The sequence below is a fragment of the Medicago sativa genome, chromosome 5 (assembly GCF_051527215.1).
Source record: "Medicago sativa cultivar Bolivia chromosome 5, Bolivia_mono, whole genome shotgun sequence".
NCBI classification, from domain to species: Eukaryota; Viridiplantae; Streptophyta; class Magnoliopsida; order Fabales; family Fabaceae; genus Medicago; species Medicago sativa.
Genome location: NC_140753.1, coordinates 61,205,856 through 61,226,798, shown reverse-complemented (window position 1 = coordinate 61,226,798; position 20,943 = coordinate 61,205,856). Strand labels below are relative to the sequence as shown.

Below are 20,943 nucleotides of genomic sequence, written 5' to 3'. Positions count from 1 at the left end.
TATGATGTATTGATTGTGGAGATATTCATTATCATTTCTCTCATGTTCAATTTTTTTTATCATCTTTCATTTCCTAATTTACTTTCTCTTTTCTCATGAAAGAAATGAGCATAAACCTTCATCCATTAAATCACAATAAGTGATGCTAATGTGTCATATGTGAGTTAAAGTTTCATATTGAATGCATCAGTAGTAGATGAGGAGAAACATATAAATGAGATGATCCATATATTTAATGTCTTAAGGATTTTGACGAAGATGCCGTATTAATTAATGTGGTTGTTCTTAACCTAATGTGATTACACAACTTAGTTCATGTTAGCTCTTTTCTTGGATTCGATTTATGTCCCTAAATTTTTATTAGAATAGGTTTACGTCTCCTAGTTTTTTTTTGTTTTTTCTCCATAAATTTTTATCTTAAGAAAACTTGTTAGAAAAGATCCTTAAAATATCAATTATTTTCTATTTTTAATTTTAAAAATGTCTAGAATACTATTTAAAATGAAAGACATAAGATTTTATTGATCATCATAGGTAAAAAGTTATATATTTAATGTATTTAATTAAGAAAAAATATATCCTATTAAACAAAGACTTTTTAATGGCAAATTTTAATAATTAGTTGTTAGATTAATTTTTCTTTCTTTCTCAAAACAAAATTAATTTTTTTTCTTCTTTATCCGAGTTTGTACCAAGAACCTCTAACATCATCAGAAAAACACAATCAAAGAAAACCAATAAATACATTCAATTAGACAATTGATATTTCATTAAATGCTAAGATGATTTTGCATCTTTTGTAGAAAAATAAAATGATACTCTTCATAGCATTATAATTAAATCAACTATATAATTTGACATATTTTTAGGATCCGTTTTTTTTTATCAAAACAAATTGACCAAAAATAATTTGAATTAATTCAATTTTAGAAGCAATTCAAAGGTCCTTGCAATGACATACACTCATACTCTCACCCCATGTTCATTTCTATTTTTCAGGTATAAGTAATTTTCAAAGTATCATCAGAGGCCGGATCACAGTAGGGTCTAGTTTAGGATCTCATAATTCCTTGTATTTTTAAAGGTGTCTTTTATGTAAATGTAAATATTTTGTAAATCTTTCTTCTAAATAAAGTTATTCAAAGTCATTTATATGAAGTTTTAAGTTGAAATCTTAAAGTAAAACTCCATTTGAGTTGAAAAAGTTTTAAATTCTTAATACTCAAATTGGAATGTTACACATACTCATTATGTTATATCATATACTCGTACTCAATGGTCCTTGCATTTTAGAAGCAATTCAATGGTTCTTGTAATGACATCAATGATACGTTTCATATTTGAGAAACGAAAAAAAATGAAAATGAAAGCCCAAGAAAAAAAAATGTCACGTCACCATGCTAGTTGAAAGTTGAGAAGAAAAACATTTAAGATTTTGCATGTTAGAAAGTTATATTTGTTGTGTGTGTGTGTGTGTGTGTGTGTGTATATATATATATATATATATATATATATATATATATATATATTTGACTTACTTGTTAACAAATACGTGTATGATTGAAACCTATGATGATGTAGTTACTCTAATTGGTAGAAAGTTAAGGCAAAGAGTATGTGACTCCATTTGATTGGTTGAGAAATCAAACAATGATGATAATTTGATGGTTGCCTTTGAAACATGATTAATAAGTGATAAAAAATTCAATTAGTTTTTAATTGAAAAAAAAAATGAAGCTATTTTTTTATTTGTTTACAATAGTGAAATTTGCATATACCAATTTTTTTTTAAGAAAAACAATTAAAAAAACTTTATATATTGGTGCGTCTCACACGGATTCAATCCAAATGTGATTGTTACCATTTTTGGTAAAAAAAAAATTAGCGGAGTAAACTTGGTAATATTATACAAACAATAATCAACTCATAAATATTTTTTTCTTCACAATTTTTTTTTTGGTAATGAATGGGTATTTTTAGGAAATGGATCCTTAATCGGCGGTAAAGGGTTAACATCGTTTTATTTATTATCTTAATGAAATTAAAAATGAAAGAAGATTTGCATAGGATCTTTGGTGCACTCTTGTTGAGATTAAAATACTAAGTAAAATGTATCAAAAAACAAATATTACTAAGCAAAAGGATTTGTCCAATGTAATTGTTCTTATTTGGATATTTTTATAAGCTTTATTTTAAATAAAAAATTTCTTTAAGCTTTATTTTTTTTTTGAGAGAATTAAGCTTTATTTTATAAGCTTTATTTTAACAGTTATTTTTCATTCAAACTCATTCATGAATTTTCATTGTTATTTAATCCTTCATTTAATTTAATTATACATTTTATTTGATGTTATAAAATTTCTGTTTCAAGCAAGAGAAGTAAAACACGTTGTTTGATTAATTTTTTTCTAACGTTAATGGTTGATTCATATTTAGAAACAACGAAAATGGAACATGGGTATGGTACCATTGCAATTTTTTAAAAGGTAATAAGATCGTATGAAATGAATAAGCAAGTGAAAATGATGTAAGATGGATCGACTATATATAGGGAAAAAGGCTAGCAGATTATTGAACATTAAACATATAATTAAAAACGCAAATCATCCATTTATCATGTTGAAGGAATTGAACAAATTATTTTTTAGAGAAAAAAGGAATTGAAGGTAAATGATGATCACCATTAAGGAATTGAAGGTAAATGTGTTATGAATTATCTTTGACCATGCATATTATGTAATCAACTAAAATCAATGCATATAATTTTCATTCAAAACAAAATTCTTGTAGTGATAATGTATGATAATGTGTTATGAATTATCTTTGCCTACCTTGATTTATTTTTCCAAAAAATAAAACAAATTTTTGGAAAATTATTTTATTAAATTTTTCGTGAGAAAATTAATATGTAAAAATGATTTTCTATTTACTTAGGATATTATTTTCATAGATTAAAAAAATCATGAAGAAAATACAACGATTAAGTTATAATTGAGTAATAAAATAGAGTTGAAACTGTATAATAAAGTCATAATCGATTTTTTTCTAGTACAATTTAAATCAATAATTATTCGCCTATTTTGATTTATGTTTGTTGTGCATGCCTTTTGTTTATTATAGAGATTCGAAGTAGATATATTTTTTTTTCTTTTGTTTAAGATTATTAATTGAATTGTTAGCATGTATAGAAATGATTGACAAAAAATTATAAAATTTTCACCGTAAAAAAGGACAATTGCTTTGGCACGTGAAAATCTTCTCATTCTTGATTTGATTTTGAATGTTCATAAAAATTACTAAATTAATATGAGTAAGTAATAATAACAAAAAAGAAGTAACGTGTTTATTGTAGGAAATTTACAAATGAAGAATTAAGAGCAATTAAGTCTTGTAAGCAAATTAAAATGTCACGTGTACTATTTTTTTTAGGAAAATGATAAACAGTACGGCAATTTTGAAAACGAAAAACTACGTCCGCATGAAAACGTGTTCAGTTCCTGAACATTTCTAATAAAATAAAAAGTTAAAAAAGTATAACTAACCGTCTCTCTTCTTTGCCCAGCAGCTTCCAAACCTTAAAAAGTAAAAGCTCTCATTCTTATCCCTTTTTAATAAAATAACACCCTTTTTTGTACCAAAAAAAAAATAACACCCTTTTTGCTCAACTCACACTACTTCTCCTTCTTCCCCAATTCTTTCAATGCTCTCCAATGGCTCTTACCATCCCAAACATGATGTTTGAAATATCCAACAAAGTTTGCAAACATTCAATTTTTTCTAATGCAGAATTTAATTACTTATACACATGTTTTATTTTGTTTTTATTTTCATATGGATTTTCACTGTTTAAAATTGTTGAATGGTGAGGAAGGAAGGTGTGATGGTGGGGGAGGAAATTCTACTGGAAAAGGGGAAAAAGGTGTTGGAACTGCTGTGCTGCGAGTTCTTTTTCCTGTTAAATTTTGGAGGTAGCTTGTTTGGTTCTTATTCAACGTGGCTGTTTGATTGTTGTACCACTACACAGGACTGGACATCTCTTTTTTTTTATTGGAGTTTTTGTGTGGTGTGTTAATTAGTTGTTGGAGATTTTTTTTTTCGACCAAAAAAAGTGTACATTTTTTTGCAGCGCCTGGAAAACAAAAAGATACAACCTTCCGTGAAAATTCGTAGCCAAAATCCCATACTAAATAGCATCTCTCTTTTTTTTATCTTTATAATAATATAGATTTGTAATTTCGTATATAGTGAATGAGTTAACTTGTATATACCAACAATTCTTTTTGTTGATATATCAAATCACTTTGTTTTATTGGTGCATCTAATCAAATTGCTTTGTTTTATAATATAATTAAAAAATATGAAAAAATAAGCAAAGACAATAAAAACCAACCAACAACATTCCTTCAAAAAAAAAAACAACAACATTAACGTAGCAAAATTTTAATTTGAAACGACCAAATTATTTTTTTAAGGAGAAACAACTAATTATTCCTTCAAAAAAAACTAAATTATATATTTCAGCCAAAAAAATAAATTATCAACAAACAATTTGACGATAATGCCAGTAAACACTAAAAAGAACATTAGTACGTGTTTATATCCATGTTTCATAGAAAGAAAAAAAAAATCTCCATGTTTCATAGATCCTTCTCAATCTTAATATTCTTCAAAAATTCTTGGACAAAATTGTACTGCTGCTATGTGTTGATCCTGATATCAAATGATCGCTTGAAAGGTGTGAGTTCAAAATTTAGATGTCTAATTGCTAGGTCTAGCCTCCACGTTACATATTAGATCCATAATCCCTGAATTTTGATAAAGAAGTCTAATATTTATAAGTGAATTAAAAAAAATGATAGATAATACTATCAAATAAAAACAATACAATGAGAGAAAACTAACAAAAAATAGTATAAATGAAAACACCTTTTTACCCGAACCACGATCATATACAACTTTCGTTACGATATTTGGAAAGAATTGTGAATTCTTTGAATGAATATGAAATGGTGAAAGTTGAACCAATATTTATAGAGAAAAATTGAGCAATACAATTGTTGATGCAGATCTTAATTTAGAACTTTTTTAACACGTAATTATAAGACATTTATGGACATTAAAGGGTGATTGTTTAATTAGTGGAAATACACATACAAAAGGAAATGGTTGTAGGTTCAATAGAGAGCATATTCTTATAGGATGCCACTTTTGTACCAGCATTCATATCGGTATCAATTGTAATAAATGGCAAGGTCAAACATGTGTTAATATGTAACAATGATTTTCTTTTTGACACAATGTAACAATGATTTATCAATAGCCAATAATCAAGCTACAATTAGATGATGAGGTGCACATGTGTATTAGTGATGCTTAGGTGTGTAATACATCAAATGAAGTTTAACATAGAAGAGTGCCAAGTGTACTTTTCAAAAAAATTAAGGCAAATGTTTATAATAGAGATTTGTACGAAAGGAAGATGCATATACAAATGATGAAAGACAAATTGACTATATATAGGAAAAAAAAACTCAAGAGTGGCTAACTTAATATGATGATGTGTTGATTACAATTTGATTGGATGATAATTAAGAATTATGTACCAACATGTAATTGGTACATATCTTGTCATAAGCCGTTAGAACTCGAGGGTATCATAGGATGAATATGTGAATTTGAACAAAATACATGGATATATACAACATGTAGTGGAGTAATATCATAAATTGAATCAATTTTTGAAATTAGAGTGATGAAAAAAATATGTTAAGAAGAAAAGTGTTTCAATAAAATAAAAGAGAGATTTTGAGAATAATTTTAAAATTTTAGTATGAATTCTAAATGATGTGAAGATGTTGGAGACGGACAAACAATATTTATAGGAAAAAAGAAGCAAGTAAGTCACATCAATTATGTCATTAATTTAGTAATGAAATTAGTAACACATTAAATAGCAAAAATAATTTGAATAAAATATTCCATTTATTTTTTTTTGTCATTATAAGCCTTTTAGTCAACTTGCATAATCATGTTAATTACATAAGTCTTGCACAAATCACATAATATGTACCAATTACATAAAACATTAAATGTACCTTTCAATATAAGGATGCCATGTGTACTATCAAAATAAAATAGTGTAAATATATATAATAGAGATAAAGATGATTTCTTTCCTAGGAGGTTTTTAATGGAGTGATTGATAGTAGTAATTGCCTGAAATTTGAGGAAAACAATAATGTGTGATTAATGATAATCAATTGTCAAGATACAATGATAGTATTGGTTATGTATGTTTTGGTTAGTGAAGAATCAAGGCATTGAAGGCCAAATCAAGGCCAAATTGGTACCAAATAATAATATTATAGATGGTCTCTTCCACTTACCATCTAATTCTCTTATATATAGAATACATTTTGACCCTAGCTTTCAAATCTTTCATATAGAAAACTTTTAGTTGATTCTAATTTACTTAAGAAAAATGGTTTCTAAACTAGCATTGCTTATCAAAGGCCTCTTGGTCATGATTGTTTTAATCTCTTTCATGGTTGAAGCTAGGCACTTGGGTAAGATTTCCTCAATCTCATGAAAGAATGAGTTTTCAATTTTCCTTTGATTTTTGTAGTCAAGATTATTGAATAAAATACAATAATAGCTTCAAGATTTACTCATCTGATGATTGAGAGTTTTACCTTTGTACAACGCTCCTGTAGACTTGACCATAAATGATACAATATATGTATGTTATCAACTATGACTAACAAAATTTGTGAAGTTTGTGCTCATATTCCTAAATTACTAATTTTAAGGAAACTTTGATGCAAAATATGTGTAATTTTATTTTATTTGAATATGGCTCACATTTTTGTAGTTGAGACAAAGCAAAATGATGTGGATAGAGTGAAAGATTGTGCAAAAACAAGTGATAAAGACATTCGTGATGCAAGTTCTGATTTTTATATATGAGTGGCCTGGTGACCCGACACACGTAAGAAGGATAGAAACCTGAGTCTGATGTTTGAACTTAGACACATGCATAAAAAGTCATTGCAGTTAAATCACTTGACTATAACAACGGAAATAAAAATCTTCAAGTTTCAATGATCCATATATTAAAAAAAAATTATTACTATTTAAATTAAAACCTAAAGTCGGTTACTTTAGAATCACTTGATTGAAAATCTGCTCTTCAATTTCGATAAAAAAAATAATATCCAAAAAAGTTAAAGCTTGAAATATTTTTTATGAAATATATTCAAATTTTGTTTTGATTGAGTGAAATATATTCAGATGTTGAGTATTTAATTTATTTATTGAAAATATGTACTATTAAATTTTATCATAGTCTTAACAAAACAAAACAAAAATCATCATAGAAAATAAAAATATGAACGCTATTTTTCAGGATAGAATGTTTATATTTTTGGGTCTTAGATGAAGTGGTAATTTTTTTTGGGTCTTTAGATGAAGTTGTAAGCCGCTGAAATTAAACTCACATATATTTGTGAGGACTCGTGTTCGAAACCGGGTCATGACGTCCGACCTTACAATTTCGGTATTTGCAAGTTGAGCTATGACCTCTATGATTATAAATTTTTTATTCAATCAATATAGATTATTTCGTAACGGTTTACCATGTAAAATTTTAATTTTCCTTGTATTAGAATTTTGACCCATTTTCAACGAAGAAAAGTTCAGATAAGGGAAAAAAGTATTACCTTTTTTATTAAATAAATATTATATTCGTATGAAGAAATATATTTTTTTAGGAAAAAAAAATATAAAGCTTTGTTGACTAAAAAACCATTTCCAAATTTAAGACAAGACAAAAAATTGTGTGTTAATCTCAATGGCCTTGTCCACTCACCATCTAGCTCTCTTATATATAGATTACATTTTGACCCTAATTTTCGCATCTTTAATTTACAATACTTTTAGTTAGTTCTAATTTACTTCAGAAAAATGGTTTCTAAACTATCATTGCTTATCCAAGGCCTCATGGTCATGGCTGTTTTAATCTCTTTCATGGGGGAAGCAAGGCACTTGGGTATGATTTCCTCAATCTCTAGAAAGAATGAGTTTTCAATTTTCTTTTGAATTTTGCAGTTATAATAATTGAATAAAATGCAATAATAGGTTCAAGAGTTATTCATTTGATGATTGACAATTTTACCTCCATACAAGGCTCCTATAGAATTGACCATAGCGGAATAAATTTCCATTCCATGTTCAATTTCCCTCCATAAACATATCTTCATACTTTTTCTAATGGTCTACCCCCAATTACATTAAGGATCCACACTTTTTTTTAACCATAAAAAATAATTCAAGTAGTAAGCCATTTTCACCACTTTCACTCTAATTGATTATTTTTAATTGGACACTCTTATTATCTTGTTTTGTCTATAGTAAAATTCATGTGATCATCTCATGCATCTACACATTTGTCGATCGATATATGTATGTTATTAATTATGTCGAACCAAATTTGTGAAGTTTATTATGTTCATTATTCCTAAATTACTAAATTTAAGGAAACTCTGGTGCAAAATATGTGTAATTTTATTTGAATATGACTCACGTTTTTGTAGTTGAGACACAACAAAATGATGTGGATAGAGTCAAAGATTGTGCAAAAACGAATGGTAAAGACGGTGGTGATGCAAGTTCTGATTGTTGGGTAGCCCGTGATCCATTTAGACCACATCCACCATCAGTAGCTGCCGAGGTTACTACAAATCAAAATGGTGTGCACAGTGTCAAAGATTGTGCAAAAACAAGTGCTAAAGACAGTCGTGGTGCAAGTTCTGATTGTTGGGTACCCCGTGATCCATTTAGACCACATCCACCATCTGTAGCTGCCGAGGTTACTACAAATCAAAATGGTGTGCACAGTGTCAAAGATTGTGCAAAAACAAGTGCTAAAGACAGTCGAGGTGCAGGTTCTGATTGTTGGGTACCCCGTGATCCATTTAGACCACATCCACCATCTGTAGTTGAGGTTGCTACAAAGCAATTAGGAGGATCCATTTTCTAAGTTTACTAATGGCTAAATAAAGAAAACAAATGCATGTAAAAGTCAAAACGCCACACATACAACATGCCCCCTTACGTGGGTCAAATCATGTGTCATTTCCTTTGTGTGCCATTGTCCATTAAATATAAAATAAAAATAAAAAGTTTCATGGACTTTTCCTCGTAAACATGTTGTTATTATTAATAATGTTGATTGTATTCTTAAGTGATGTTTATGTTAAAACGTTGGAAGTATATTTGGTTTAATGATGAGAATATATTTCCAGAATTTTTATTCCGTGCTTGCAAGTGACATATCTTCTTTTATCGTAAACTCATAAGTCACGTAAACTTTTTTTTAAGGGAAACTATAAAAAAAAAGTCAACAATGTAAACTTTTTAAAAAAATTTAAACTATTCTTAGAAGACAACAATTGCTTGGACTATAATTTATATCTGCATTATTGGAACATGGATTCTTGACATAAAAGGATAATTTATGATACCCCATTTTCTTGACATGATGATTACACTAAAAATATGGTTAATTGTGCAGCTTAACAATTTCATTTAGCATGTTCTTTATTGAATTGTTATAGAAACATCTATGATTTCAAAACTGAGAATGAGTTTTCTTACACACAAATATTGCAGTAAACACAACCAGAAGGATAAAACTGAAATGATATGAAATGCCATCTTTCTCATTCTCTGGAAGGTAAAGCTGTAATGAACACATAATTTGCCAATGTCTATTATATGCTACAATACTTGATACTCATTTTAAAAGTGTAGATGGATGAAATATTGTCACCTTGCTGTCGAGAAGATGAGTGAGAAAGTAGATAAATAATAGGCAAATAACAGTGAGACTAAGATGCAAGCAAAAATCGAATGCAAGATATGTAGTAAGGGAAGAAAAATAGTTATGTATCAAGGATAGATTAAGAAGATTTGAATCCTGTAATAAACTCTAGAATTAAAATTCTGTTGAGTTGATGAAGGAGGATGTTATGATTCAAATAACACATAAGAAAATACACTTGGCAAAATATAATTGGTTGAGGTAAATGGACATGTGGCTAGTGATTGTGCATAAATAGGGAAAGAATAATCACCAAGGGTTATTGAAAAAAAATGATGAAGTCTCTCCTCTCTCCCTTTGGTACTCTCTAGTAGAGTAATGGTTAAGTCTTAGACTTAATCTTCTTCTATCTTTTCTTTAATATTTCTATGTACCAAGAACATCAATTTTAATTGAGTTCTAATCTATCAATTTTACCTTTCATTTCACAATCAATTCACAATTATCACTTTATTCCATTATCAATTTTAGGAACATTACAAGGAAGAAAATTCAATTGCTTTAGGATCAATGATTTGTTTCCTAGGAGGTTTTTAATGGAGTGATTGATAGTAGTAATTGCCTGAAATTTGAGGAAAACAATAATGTGTGATTAATGATAATCAATTGTCAAGATACAATGATAGTATTGGTTATGTATGTTTTGGTTAGTGAAGAATCAAGGCATTGAAGGCCAGATCAAGGCCAAATTGGTACCAAATAATAATATTATAGATGGTCTCTTCCACTTACCATCTAATTCTCTTATATATAGAATACATTTTGACCCTAGCTTTCAAATCTTTCATATAGAAAACTTTTAGTTGATTCTAATTTACTTAAGAAAAATGGTTTCTAAACTAGCATTGCTTATCAAAGGCCTCTTGGTCATGATTGTTTTAATCTCTTTCATGGTTGAAGCTAGGCACTTGGGTAAGATTTCCTCAATCTCATGAAAGAATGAGTTTTCAATTTTCCTTTGATTTTTGTAGTCAAGATTATTGAATAAAATACAATAATAGCATCAAGATTTACTCATCTGATGATTGAGAGTTTTACCTTTGTACAATGCTCCTGTAGACTTGACCATAAATGATACAATATATGTATGTTATCAACTATGACTAACAAAATTTGTGAAGTTTGTGCTCATATTCCTAAATTACTAATTTTAAGGAAACTTTGATGCAAAATATGTGTAATTTTATTTTATTTGAATATGGCTCACATTTTTGTAGTTGAGACAAAGCAAAATGATGTGGATAGAGTGAACGATTGTGCAAAAACATGTGATAAAGACATTCGTGATGCAAGTTCTGATTTTTATATATGAGTGGCCTGGTGACCCGACACACGTAAGAAGGATAGAAACCTGAGTCTGATGTTTGAACTTAGACACATGCATAAAAAGTCAATGCAGTTAAACCACTGGACTATAACAACGGAAATAAAAATCTTCAAGTTTCAATGATCCATATATTAAAAAAAATATTATTACTATTTAAATTAAAACCTAAAGTCGGTTACTTTAGAATCACTTGATTGAAAATCTGCTCTTCAATTTCGATAAAAAAAATAATATCCAAAAAAGTTAAAGCTTGAAATATTTTTTTTTGAAATATATTCAAATTTTGTTTTGATTGAGTGAAATATATTCAGATGTTGAGTATTTAATTTATTTATTGAAAATATGTACTATTAAATTTTATCATAGTCTTAACAAAACAAAACAAAAATCATCATAGAAAATAAAAATATGAACACTATTTTTCAGGATAGAATGTTTATATTTTTGGGTCTTAGATGAAGTGGTAATTTTTTTTGGGTCTTTAGATGAAGTTGTAAGCCGCTGAAATTAAACTCACATATATTTGTGAGGTCTCGTGTTCGAAACCGGGTCATGACGTCCGACCTTACAATTTCGGTATTTGCAAGTTGAGCTATGACCTCTATGATTATAATTTTTTTATTCAATCAATATAGATTATTTCGTAACGGTTTACCATGTAAAATTTTAATTTTCCTTGTATTAGAATTTTGACCCATTTTCAACGAAGAAAAGTTCAGATAAGGGAAAAAAGTATTACCTTTTTTATTAAATAAATATTATATTCGTATGAAGAAATATATTTTTTTAGGAAAAAAAAATATAAAGCTTTGTTGACTAAAAAACCATTTCCAAATTTAAGACAAGACAAAAAATTGTGTGTTAATCTCAATGGCCTTGTCCACTCACCATCTAGCTCTCTTATATATAGATTACATTTTGACCCTAATTTTCACATCTTTAATTTACAATACTTTTAGTTAGTTCTAATTTGCTTCAGAAAAATGGTTTCTAAACTATCATTGCTTATCCAAGGCCTCATGGTCATGGCTGTTTTAATCTCTTTCATGGGGGAAGCAAGGCACTTGGGTATGATTTCCTCAATCTCTAGAAAGAATGAGTTTTCAATTTTCTTTTGAATTTTGCAGTTATAATAATTGAATAAAATGCAATAATAGGTTCAAGAGTTATTCATTTGATGATTGACAATTTTACCTCCTTACAAGGCTCCTATAGAATTGACCATAGCGGAATAAATTTCCATTCCATGTTCAATTTCCCTCCATAAACATATCTTCATACTTTTTCTAATGGTCTACCCCCAATTACATTAAGGATCCACACTTTTTTTTAACCATAAAAAATAATTCAAGTAGTAAGCCATTTTCACCACTTTCACTCTAATTGATTATTTTTAATTGGACACTCTTATTATCTTGTTTTGTCTATAGTAAAATTCATGTGATCATCTCATGCATCTACACATTTGTCGATCGATATATGTATGTTATTAATTATGTCGAACCAAATTTGTGAAGTTTATTATGTTCATTATTCCTAAATTACTAAATTTAAGGAAACTCTGGTGCAAAATATGTGTAATTTTATTTGAATATGACTCACGTTTTTGTAGTTGAGACACAACAAAATGATGTGGATAGAGTCAAAGATTGTGCAAAAACGAATGGTAAAGACGGTGGTGATGCAAGTTCTGATTGTTGGGTAGCCCGTGATCCATTTAGACCACATCCACCATCAGTAGCTGCCGAGGTTACTACAAATCAAAATGGTGTGCACAGTGTCAAAGATTGTGCAAAAACAAGTGCTAAAGACAGTCGTGGTGCAAGTTCTGATTGTTGGGTAGCCCGTGATCCATTTAGACCACATCCACCATCAGTAGCTGCCGAGGTTACTACAAATCAAAATGGTGTGCATAGTGTCAAAGATTGTGCAAAAACAAGTGCTAAAGACAGTCGTGGTGCAAGTTCTGATTGTTGGGTACCCCGTGATCCATTTAGACCACATCCACCATCTGTAGCTGCCGAGGTTACTACAAATCAAAATGGTGTGCACAGTGTGAAAGATTGTGCAAAAACAAGTGCTAAAGACGGTCGAGGTGCAGGTTCTGATTGTTGGGTACCCCGTGATCCATTTAGACCACATCCACCATCTGTAGTTGAGGTTGCTACAAAGCAATTAGGAGGATCCATTTTCTAAGTTTACTAATGGCTAAATAAAGAAAACAAATGCATGTAAAAGTCAAAACGCCACACATGCAACATGCCCCCTTACGTGGGTCAAATCATGTGTCATTTCCTTTGTGTGTCATTGTCCATTAAATATAAAATAAAAATAAAAAGTTTCATGGACGTTTCCTCGTAAACATGTTGTTATTATTAATGAGATGTAAAATTATGGTTAATTTAGATGATGTATTGATTAATGGGTTAAATATGTTTGTGGTCCCTACATTTTGAGTGACTTTGAACAATAGTCCCTACATTTCAATAAATGTTTTTAAAATCCCTACATTTTTCCACCGTTAACAAAATTGGTCCTTGCCGTCTATTTTTGCTGACTGGACAAACGGAACATGCCACATAGACACCACCAAGAAGCCACATGGCCTCATTAATAACATGTCATGCCACATGTTAAAATCCTAATTTAAATTAAAAATTGAATATTTTTTTATTTATCACACTTACAAAATTAATATAAAAAAGTAAAACAATCCCCTTTACTCTTCCACGATCTCTTTGTACCAACACCACCACCAAACTCATCATCTTTCTTCCATTATTTTTCAATTTTTCATAAATTAAGGATTTGAAATTCCTTCTTCATCATGGAACACCTTCTTCCCATTGATTGACTTCATGATAGTTATCATCTTCAGTTTCACAACCCAACCCTTTTGTTAAATCACAACCTTTTTTCTATCTTCACCTTAATCTTGAAATCAGAAGTGTTCTTCTTAGTGAACAACTACACAAATTTGAAGAACCTCAAATTTGGTACTATCCGCATCACATAACCGAAAATTCCAAAGCTATCGCAAAAATTAGAACAAAGTTGATGAATTTTCAGATCTAAATTTGTCTGATTTTGTTGGCATCTGGATTGTCATTGTTTGAGTTTTTGTTTACTGCAGTTTCAAGTTGTTCATTAAGGATATTGTTGCTGCTAGGTTCTGTTGTTGCTGCAAGTTCCATTCCAATCCAAAACAAGTTCATCTTTCACCGCCCCCCTTCTTCCCGTGTATAACCCAGTCGCCCCTCCACTTCGTCGCCGGAAACCCCTAAATCCCTCCATTGCGCCGTGAATAATCACCAAGATTGGGATGTGAGGGGAAGATTCAATGCTAGTCTTGGAGGGGTACTCTTTTTCAGATTGCTGGATTTCACAATCTTAATCTTGTTATTCATAAAGATATCTGTCTCCTGAAACAATTTTTTGGGGATGCAAATAATAACAGGATTACAACACCTGCTTCAGAAGGAGATATCGATTTGAAAAGACTGAAAAATCAAAAAGCCAAAATAACCAATAGTTGTTTCAACCCTCATTCTAAGTATGTTTGAGAGAATTTCTGGAATTAGGCTTTGGGAGGATGCAACTGGATTAATGGAAAAAGTTTTATTTCCTCATAGAGGATTAATTGATAAGGTTAAAAAGGATTTTTTTTTTTAACAAAACGGTTTTTTATTAATAAAAAATTATGTTATAATTAAAGTTAATTATAATATTCAATTGATAAGGTTAAAAAGGATTTTTTTTTTAACAAAACGGTTTTTTATTAATAAAAATTTAAGTTATAATTAAAGTTAATTATAATATTCAATTATAATGTTTATCCAAATGCCACGTGTTGACACATGTGTCCACATAAGATGCCACTCAAAAAAAATGGGCCCCACAATACGCCACATCAGCATTCTGTTTGCCTTGTCAGCGAAAATAGACGGTAGGGACCAATTTTGTTAACGGTGGAAAAATATAGGGATTTTAAAAACATTTATTAAAATGTAGGGACTATTGTTCAAAGTCACTCAAAATGTAGGGACTAAAAACATATTTAACCCTTGATTAATTAATGAGGTTTGATAGCTCAATTAATTTTAGTAGTAGTAGTAATAATAATAATAATAATAAAATATAGAGTCATGAGAAAAACGAGGGACGCCATTGTACTACTACTACAGTTCCAATCTTGATCACATTTAATTAAGTTTTATTAGTTTCGTATCCTCCAACTAACTGAAAATTGAGTTCTTCGATCTGAACTGGAGAGATGGCAGAGAAAGAAAACGGAGTAACAGTAGAAGAAGAAGAAGAAGAAGAAGAGAGCTTCAACAAAAAGAAGATATACGACGTCGTTCAGAGTCTTATATCAGAACCTTCTTATACTGCTAATCGGATCAAAACCTCACTCTCTCCTTATATTCCCGAAGCTTCTAGAAACTACACTCGCCGTGTTCTTCGCTGGTCTCGTCAAGGCTCTTCCCTTCGACCTCTCCTTCTCATTTCGGTTCGGTTACTCTCTCTGTATATTTTCTATTTCAAGTAATGAATTTCATATCAGTGTTAGTTAATTGTTGTTGTTGATACTTCTAATTAATGCAAAGTTTGTTCGTATATTATTCCAACGCTTTAAATTGTGATTGCAGTTACTAATTGTAGTCACTATAGATCTTCAAAATATTTATATTAACAATCGTTGTTCTGAGGAATGATGAGTGATTAATGATTATAGATTAGTACTTCTTAACAAGAAAAAAATAATAATTAACATTCCAAAACAAAATCATATTAAAATTACTAAATTAATAATGTTTTTCAGGGTTTTAAATAGCGAGTTTAATTCTCATAAACTTAGCTTAGCTTAGCTGGGAAGGACATTGCAACATGCAAGATTCGGGGTTCCAATCCTGGATTTCCCAACTTATTCGGGTGAAATTTTGGCCACTAGCCTACTTGACCAACAAAAAAAGGGGTGCAATTACTAGTACTAAAAAAAGAGTAATGATATTGAGAGACAAGTTTTTCCCCCTACTTGTGCGACACTTTGTTAATCATGTTAAAAATGTGGTTAATTTAGTAGATTAGATATATTTTTTTCAATTCACACTCAATTCTGATTAACTCAAGTGCATGATTGGGGGTTGGGTAGCTCACTTGGTTGATCTAAGGGATTAAAGATCCAGAGTTTGAATCCTGACTAGAGAGAAAATATTAACATAACAACTAACATACTAACATTTACCATAATTTCATAATTTTGAATGTCATCGATCTAAACTAGTAACTATTTACTCAGCTGAGTTAACAACAATTCTGCATGTGATTAACCGGGTGTCGCAGCCCATAGGTGTAGGGAAAATTGGGTGTCCATGAAACATTTTGGAGGGAAAAAAATAGTGGTTGCAGTAACGATTGGAATGGTAATTGTGCTGTGATCATTGATATTGTAGAGGATCACAATCAATGAGCCTTGGTTGTGGTCGCATTATAGTTTCAAAAATTTGTTATGTCGCAGTCTAGATTGTGGTTGTGGACCGGACCTTTATTAAAATCCTGATGTGCTTAACCGTGAAGCATGTAATAATTAGTAAAATTAGTCCTCAGTGAATATTTGACTATCATTATGCATGTTAATTTCATTGTGTAAAATGTTAGTTTTAGACTTTTAGTTAGTTTTCCAATTCTGTTACATTGCAGTTAGTTAGTTACAGAGTGGTTAGTTAGTCTGTGGCTTCTATATTTATTCTATGTGGGACTTTGGTTTCCCATTACACCTCCTCACGACATCACTATTGGGCTCTGGTGTTTATAAGCCATTTGGTTGCATTTTATATCATTTCGGTTTCATCCTTCTGGTTGTGTTTACTGCAATATTTGTGTGTAAGAAATCTCATTCTCAGTTTTGAAATCATAGATGTTTCTATACCAATTCAAGAGAACATGCTAAATGAAATTGTTAAGCTGCAAAATTATCCATATTTTTAGTGTAATCAGCATATCAAGAAAATAGGGTTTCATAAAATTATCCTTTTAGTTGAATGTTTATGGTTTCTTTTCAAATTTCTTCAGGTTGGGACAATTGCTCTTGTTGCCTTGACAGGACTCCTTACCTTTATGCTTCTCCTTCTGGTTGCAACTATCAATGCCATCATTGTCTCTCTTTTCATTTCTTTGGTGGTGGCCGGAGGATTCTTGGCTCTTTTCTTTGCTTTAGTGACAGCAATATATATTGGAGCATTATCAGTTGCCATATTTGCAATTTCAACAGTTGTCTTTTGGACAACCGTGGCTATTCTGATAACTGCAGGTAACCAGCTGTTTTCCAACCTTTTTCTTTTCTCTTTAATTGCTCGATCTTGTTTGCTATTTAAATTGTTATGAACATTTTGATAGATTAGCTATAGATTAAATTTTCTTAATGACATGTAGATATAAATCGGACTATAATACATGCTGGGATTCTGAGTTTCAATTAAATTGCTTTTTTTATGAAGACTGGAATTTTTTCTGATCATTGATTGGGCTAGTTTGTTGCATTACCCTGTATAGAAAGATACTTGAGTATTTCCGAAAAGTGTGTGTGTGTGTGTGTTTTGGTTACTGCATGCATTTTCATGATATATTGAATGTTTTAATTTTTGCATGTAATTGTACGCGGACTAAACACAGTCTTGTTGACATCTATGAAACATTGACACGCACAGGCACAAAACCAACACAAACACACAGAAACAGGTCTCAGTGTTGAATGAGTATCATACACTGACTGTCCGACACTGGTTAGACACTCGCACACACCTCCAACCTGAGGTATTGATGCTAAATAGGTTGATATTGCCCTCAGAACTCCTTAATCACCTAATAATGCACGTTAGGAAATTAAATTATTTATATGCCAATTATTTGAATGCTGACACAATGCTAGTCAAAATAGTTGCTGAATACCAGAATTACCTGATGGAATTCTTTCTTTCAATCTCAACTCAACAAATTGGAAATGAATATGCAGTTGACATTTCTAACAGTCGTGATCTTGGCAATAGGATGAAAATCGAACAGCTTTGACTTAAGTTGTATTCTATATCCAGTTTAATAAATTTAAAGTTAAAACACAAGTAGCTGATCTCCATCAAACGGTTGACATTCACCGACAGCAATGACTGCATTGTTTTGCGACTGTAGGAAACTTAGGTCCACAGCAGAGGTTCTGTGGTAGATCTAACTATAACATGACAATATATTTTTTCCTTGCGACTCTGAAATCAAATGCAATGCTGAAGTTTTTTGCTTCCTGAGATGGATTTTTATCTAAGATTGCTTTTTGTTTTCTCCTTTTTTTGGTCTAACACTAGTATTGCATGAACATGAAAATAATACGAGCAGGATGGGTTGGATTCTTTTGTACTGCATGGTTGATAGCTAGCAAGAGCCTTGGATTTGCAAAACACTCATTAAGCGTGAGTGGCTCTGCAATTTCAAATTATTCTGCTGCTTGGGGTAGCCGCAACCTTTCACACAAACATTCCGATTAGGAGCTGATCACAGGTAGGAGCTTATGTGTGAAGTTACATGTGGATGCTGTGAAATGGCAAAAGCTTCTTCTGTTGACTGGAATATTCCCAAATCCCACTCACTGTTTGGTTTCGATGGCTATGATTATGTTTGTACTTATGAGCTGAGAGCAGTGTTGATAAAATATGCTGGTTGTATGTATTGTGTTACACAATTAAGGGTTGAAAAAGCATTGGCTTTTCTTTGTTAGCCTACGTAATTACCTGGTATTGTACAACTTAAGCTTGCATGAAATTGCATTTGTGTGGTTAATAATGTAATTTTTAAATGTTTGTAGTTGATGTACTTGTATGAACGAAGGTGTAAATGTGATATCAGTGTAGCTAGCCATCATAACGAAAAAAAATGTGGAAACATCGGGTATTCATTTGAAACCAGAGCAGGATCATATTATAACACGACAGGTGATTATAACCTTTAATATAACTGTTATTAATGTTAATACATTGGCCTATTGGTTCGAACATGCCATTTTATGTCTGCAACTTTTATGAGTGTGATTGAAATTGGCCTAATCTAGATACAAACCTGTGCGCTGCGTGGTGGAATAATATTTTTTCTTTTTAAGAAATTACAACATGATATTTACGGTGTTGGAAATGATGAAGATTTAAATCACACAAGGGATTAGGAAGACATGATATAGTCCTTGATTCTAATAAAAAGAGCACAAGGTAGCATAGAAATATATATATATATATATATATATTAGGTGATAGATATATTGGAAAATACAACTTTTTATTCTGATTTCAGTTGTAGATAGGCAATGCATAAATCCCTCAACAAAAAAAAGCAATGCATAAATGTTGAATATAACCATTGTTATCTTCCTCGTTTCTGTTGGCAAATTCATATATTATTGCCTTGCCTCAAAGTCTGTATATCCCAAGACATTAGAGAGAAGGATTAAAAAATGAAATGAAGTAGAAGTGAAGAATTTTGGTAAAGGCATGCAAAGCTCCAAAACTTGAATATTTTCATCCAAGGCACAAAAAACATCTCCTTCAATGCTATCATGTTTGCCAACCAACTAAGGTTCTAACTGAAGACAGCAAGTGGTTGAATATATTTGTTAAAGGCAACATGATGTCTCTGTTAAGAATTTTAACACAGATAGGTAGTAAGAGAAAAAAAGTAAAGATTGAATATAACGATTTTTTCAATTATCGTTTAAGGAAGGCAAGGATAGTGAATGTAGTCCAAAATTTGTGTTTTCTCCAAATATATTTTGTTGAGAAATGTAGCACAAAGTTTGTGTTTTCTCCAAAATTAGATAATGCATTGTATCTTGAGAGATGAACATCAATAGTTTGGTAAATAAGAAAAAAAATGGATGGAAGAGAGAAACAAATGTGGAGCAGAAAAATAAAGAATATTTTTAGTCAAACCTCGTGTATTTCTGGTTATACCCAAATTTACTTAAAATTTTAAGTTAATACCAAAGCTGCATTTTTCATATAAATTTCTCAAAACTCTTTCTTCATTGTCCCCAGTGGCGAAGCCAAAAATTTTATAGAGGCTGGGCTGGGCTGGCAAAATCTGCAGGAAATGGCTGGGCTGGGCAAAATCTGCAGGAAATTAGCTGGCTGTTGCTGCAGGAAATGGCTGGGCTGGCAAAATCTGCAGGAAATTAGCCCAAAAATCCGCAGGAAAAGCTCAAAGTTGTAATAATGGCTGGGCTGGCTACAAAGGAAAGTTGGAGCTGAGCTTGGGCACTAGCCCAGGCTAGCTGGGGGGTGGAATCGCCACTGATTGTCCCACTCTAAACCGCACTCTAAACTTTCACCCCTTCTCACTCATAAACAATCATGAATGTGAAACTCATCTCAATGAAAGATTAAATATTCTATCATAACATCTTTCATCCATACTCGACTACATATAGGTAAATGAATTTCTTTTCTTTTTTCCAATTTTTCAACGATGTTAAGTTTCTATTTTGTCTTTGTTCCACGTCCTTTATCTTTTCTAAAAAAGTAATTCTTTCATAAAGTGTGTGGTAACTAAGCTTAAGTATTAATCATATATTAACGTAATTTAAATTTACATTCTTCATCACTTAAAATTTAAAATAAAGTTAACACAAATTAAATTTAGATATTAACACTTAAACTTAATTTTTTTTTTGTCTAGTATCCTAGTGGTCGGAGCTCACACA

The 20,943-nt window shown here is 30.6% G+C and overlaps 3 protein-coding genes across 7 annotated transcripts; all 3 read left to right on the top strand.

Annotated features, from left to right (window-relative positions):
* The first annotated feature begins 6,440 nt into the window (after window positions 1–6,440).
* On the top strand, window positions 6,441–9,324 carry LOC146923732 (uncharacterized). 3 transcript variants are annotated; one of them, XR_015009862.1, is made up of 2 exons: window positions 6,441–6,566; window positions 6,872–6,958. XR_015009862.1 is itself a non-coding variant. In XM_085708902.1 (2 exons), exons 1-2 carry the CDS (start codon window positions 6,482–6,484, stop codon window positions 9,035–9,037), a joined length of 531 nt encoding a protein of 176 aa, XP_085565028.1. In that variant the 5' UTR covers window positions 6,446–6,481; the 3' UTR covers window positions 9,038–9,324. The 3 variants fall into 3 exon arrangements, 2 of the variants coding, with proteins under 2 accessions (XP_085565028.1, XP_085565027.1); XM_085708902.1 differs by lacking the exon at window positions 6,872–6,958 and adding an exon at window positions 8,592–9,324 and having other exon boundaries at window positions 6,446–6,566; XM_085708901.1 differs by lacking the exons at window positions 6,441–6,566; window positions 6,872–6,958 and adding exons at window positions 7,926–8,047; window positions 8,592–9,324.
* A 1,347-nt stretch (window positions 9,325–10,671) lies between these two features.
* LOC146923731 (uncharacterized) lies at window positions 10,672–13,555 on the top strand. Of its 3 annotated transcripts, none has more exons than XM_085708900.1 (2): window positions 10,672–10,792; window positions 12,820–13,555. In XM_085708900.1, exons 1-2 carry the CDS (start codon window positions 10,708–10,710, stop codon window positions 13,401–13,403), a joined length of 669 nt encoding a protein of 222 aa, XP_085565026.1. In that variant the 5' UTR covers window positions 10,672–10,707; the 3' UTR covers window positions 13,404–13,555. The 3 variants fall into 3 exon arrangements, 2 of the variants coding, with proteins under 2 accessions (XP_085565026.1, XP_085565025.1); XR_015009861.1 differs by lacking the exon at window positions 12,820–13,555 and adding an exon at window positions 11,098–11,143 and having other exon boundaries at window positions 10,677–10,792; XM_085708899.1 differs by lacking the exon at window positions 10,672–10,792 and adding an exon at window positions 12,160–12,275.
* A 1,885-nt stretch (window positions 13,556–15,440) lies between these two features.
* Window positions 15,441–19,224, top strand: LOC146923730 (uncharacterized). The gene is made up of 3 exons (XM_085708898.1): window positions 15,441–15,717; window positions 17,280–17,517; window positions 18,594–19,224. Exons 1-3 carry the CDS (start codon window positions 15,481–15,483, stop codon window positions 18,740–18,742), a joined length of 624 nt encoding a protein of 207 aa, XP_085565024.1. The 5' UTR covers window positions 15,441–15,480; the 3' UTR covers window positions 18,743–19,224.
* The last annotated feature ends 1,719 nt before the right edge of the window (window positions 19,225–20,943 follow it).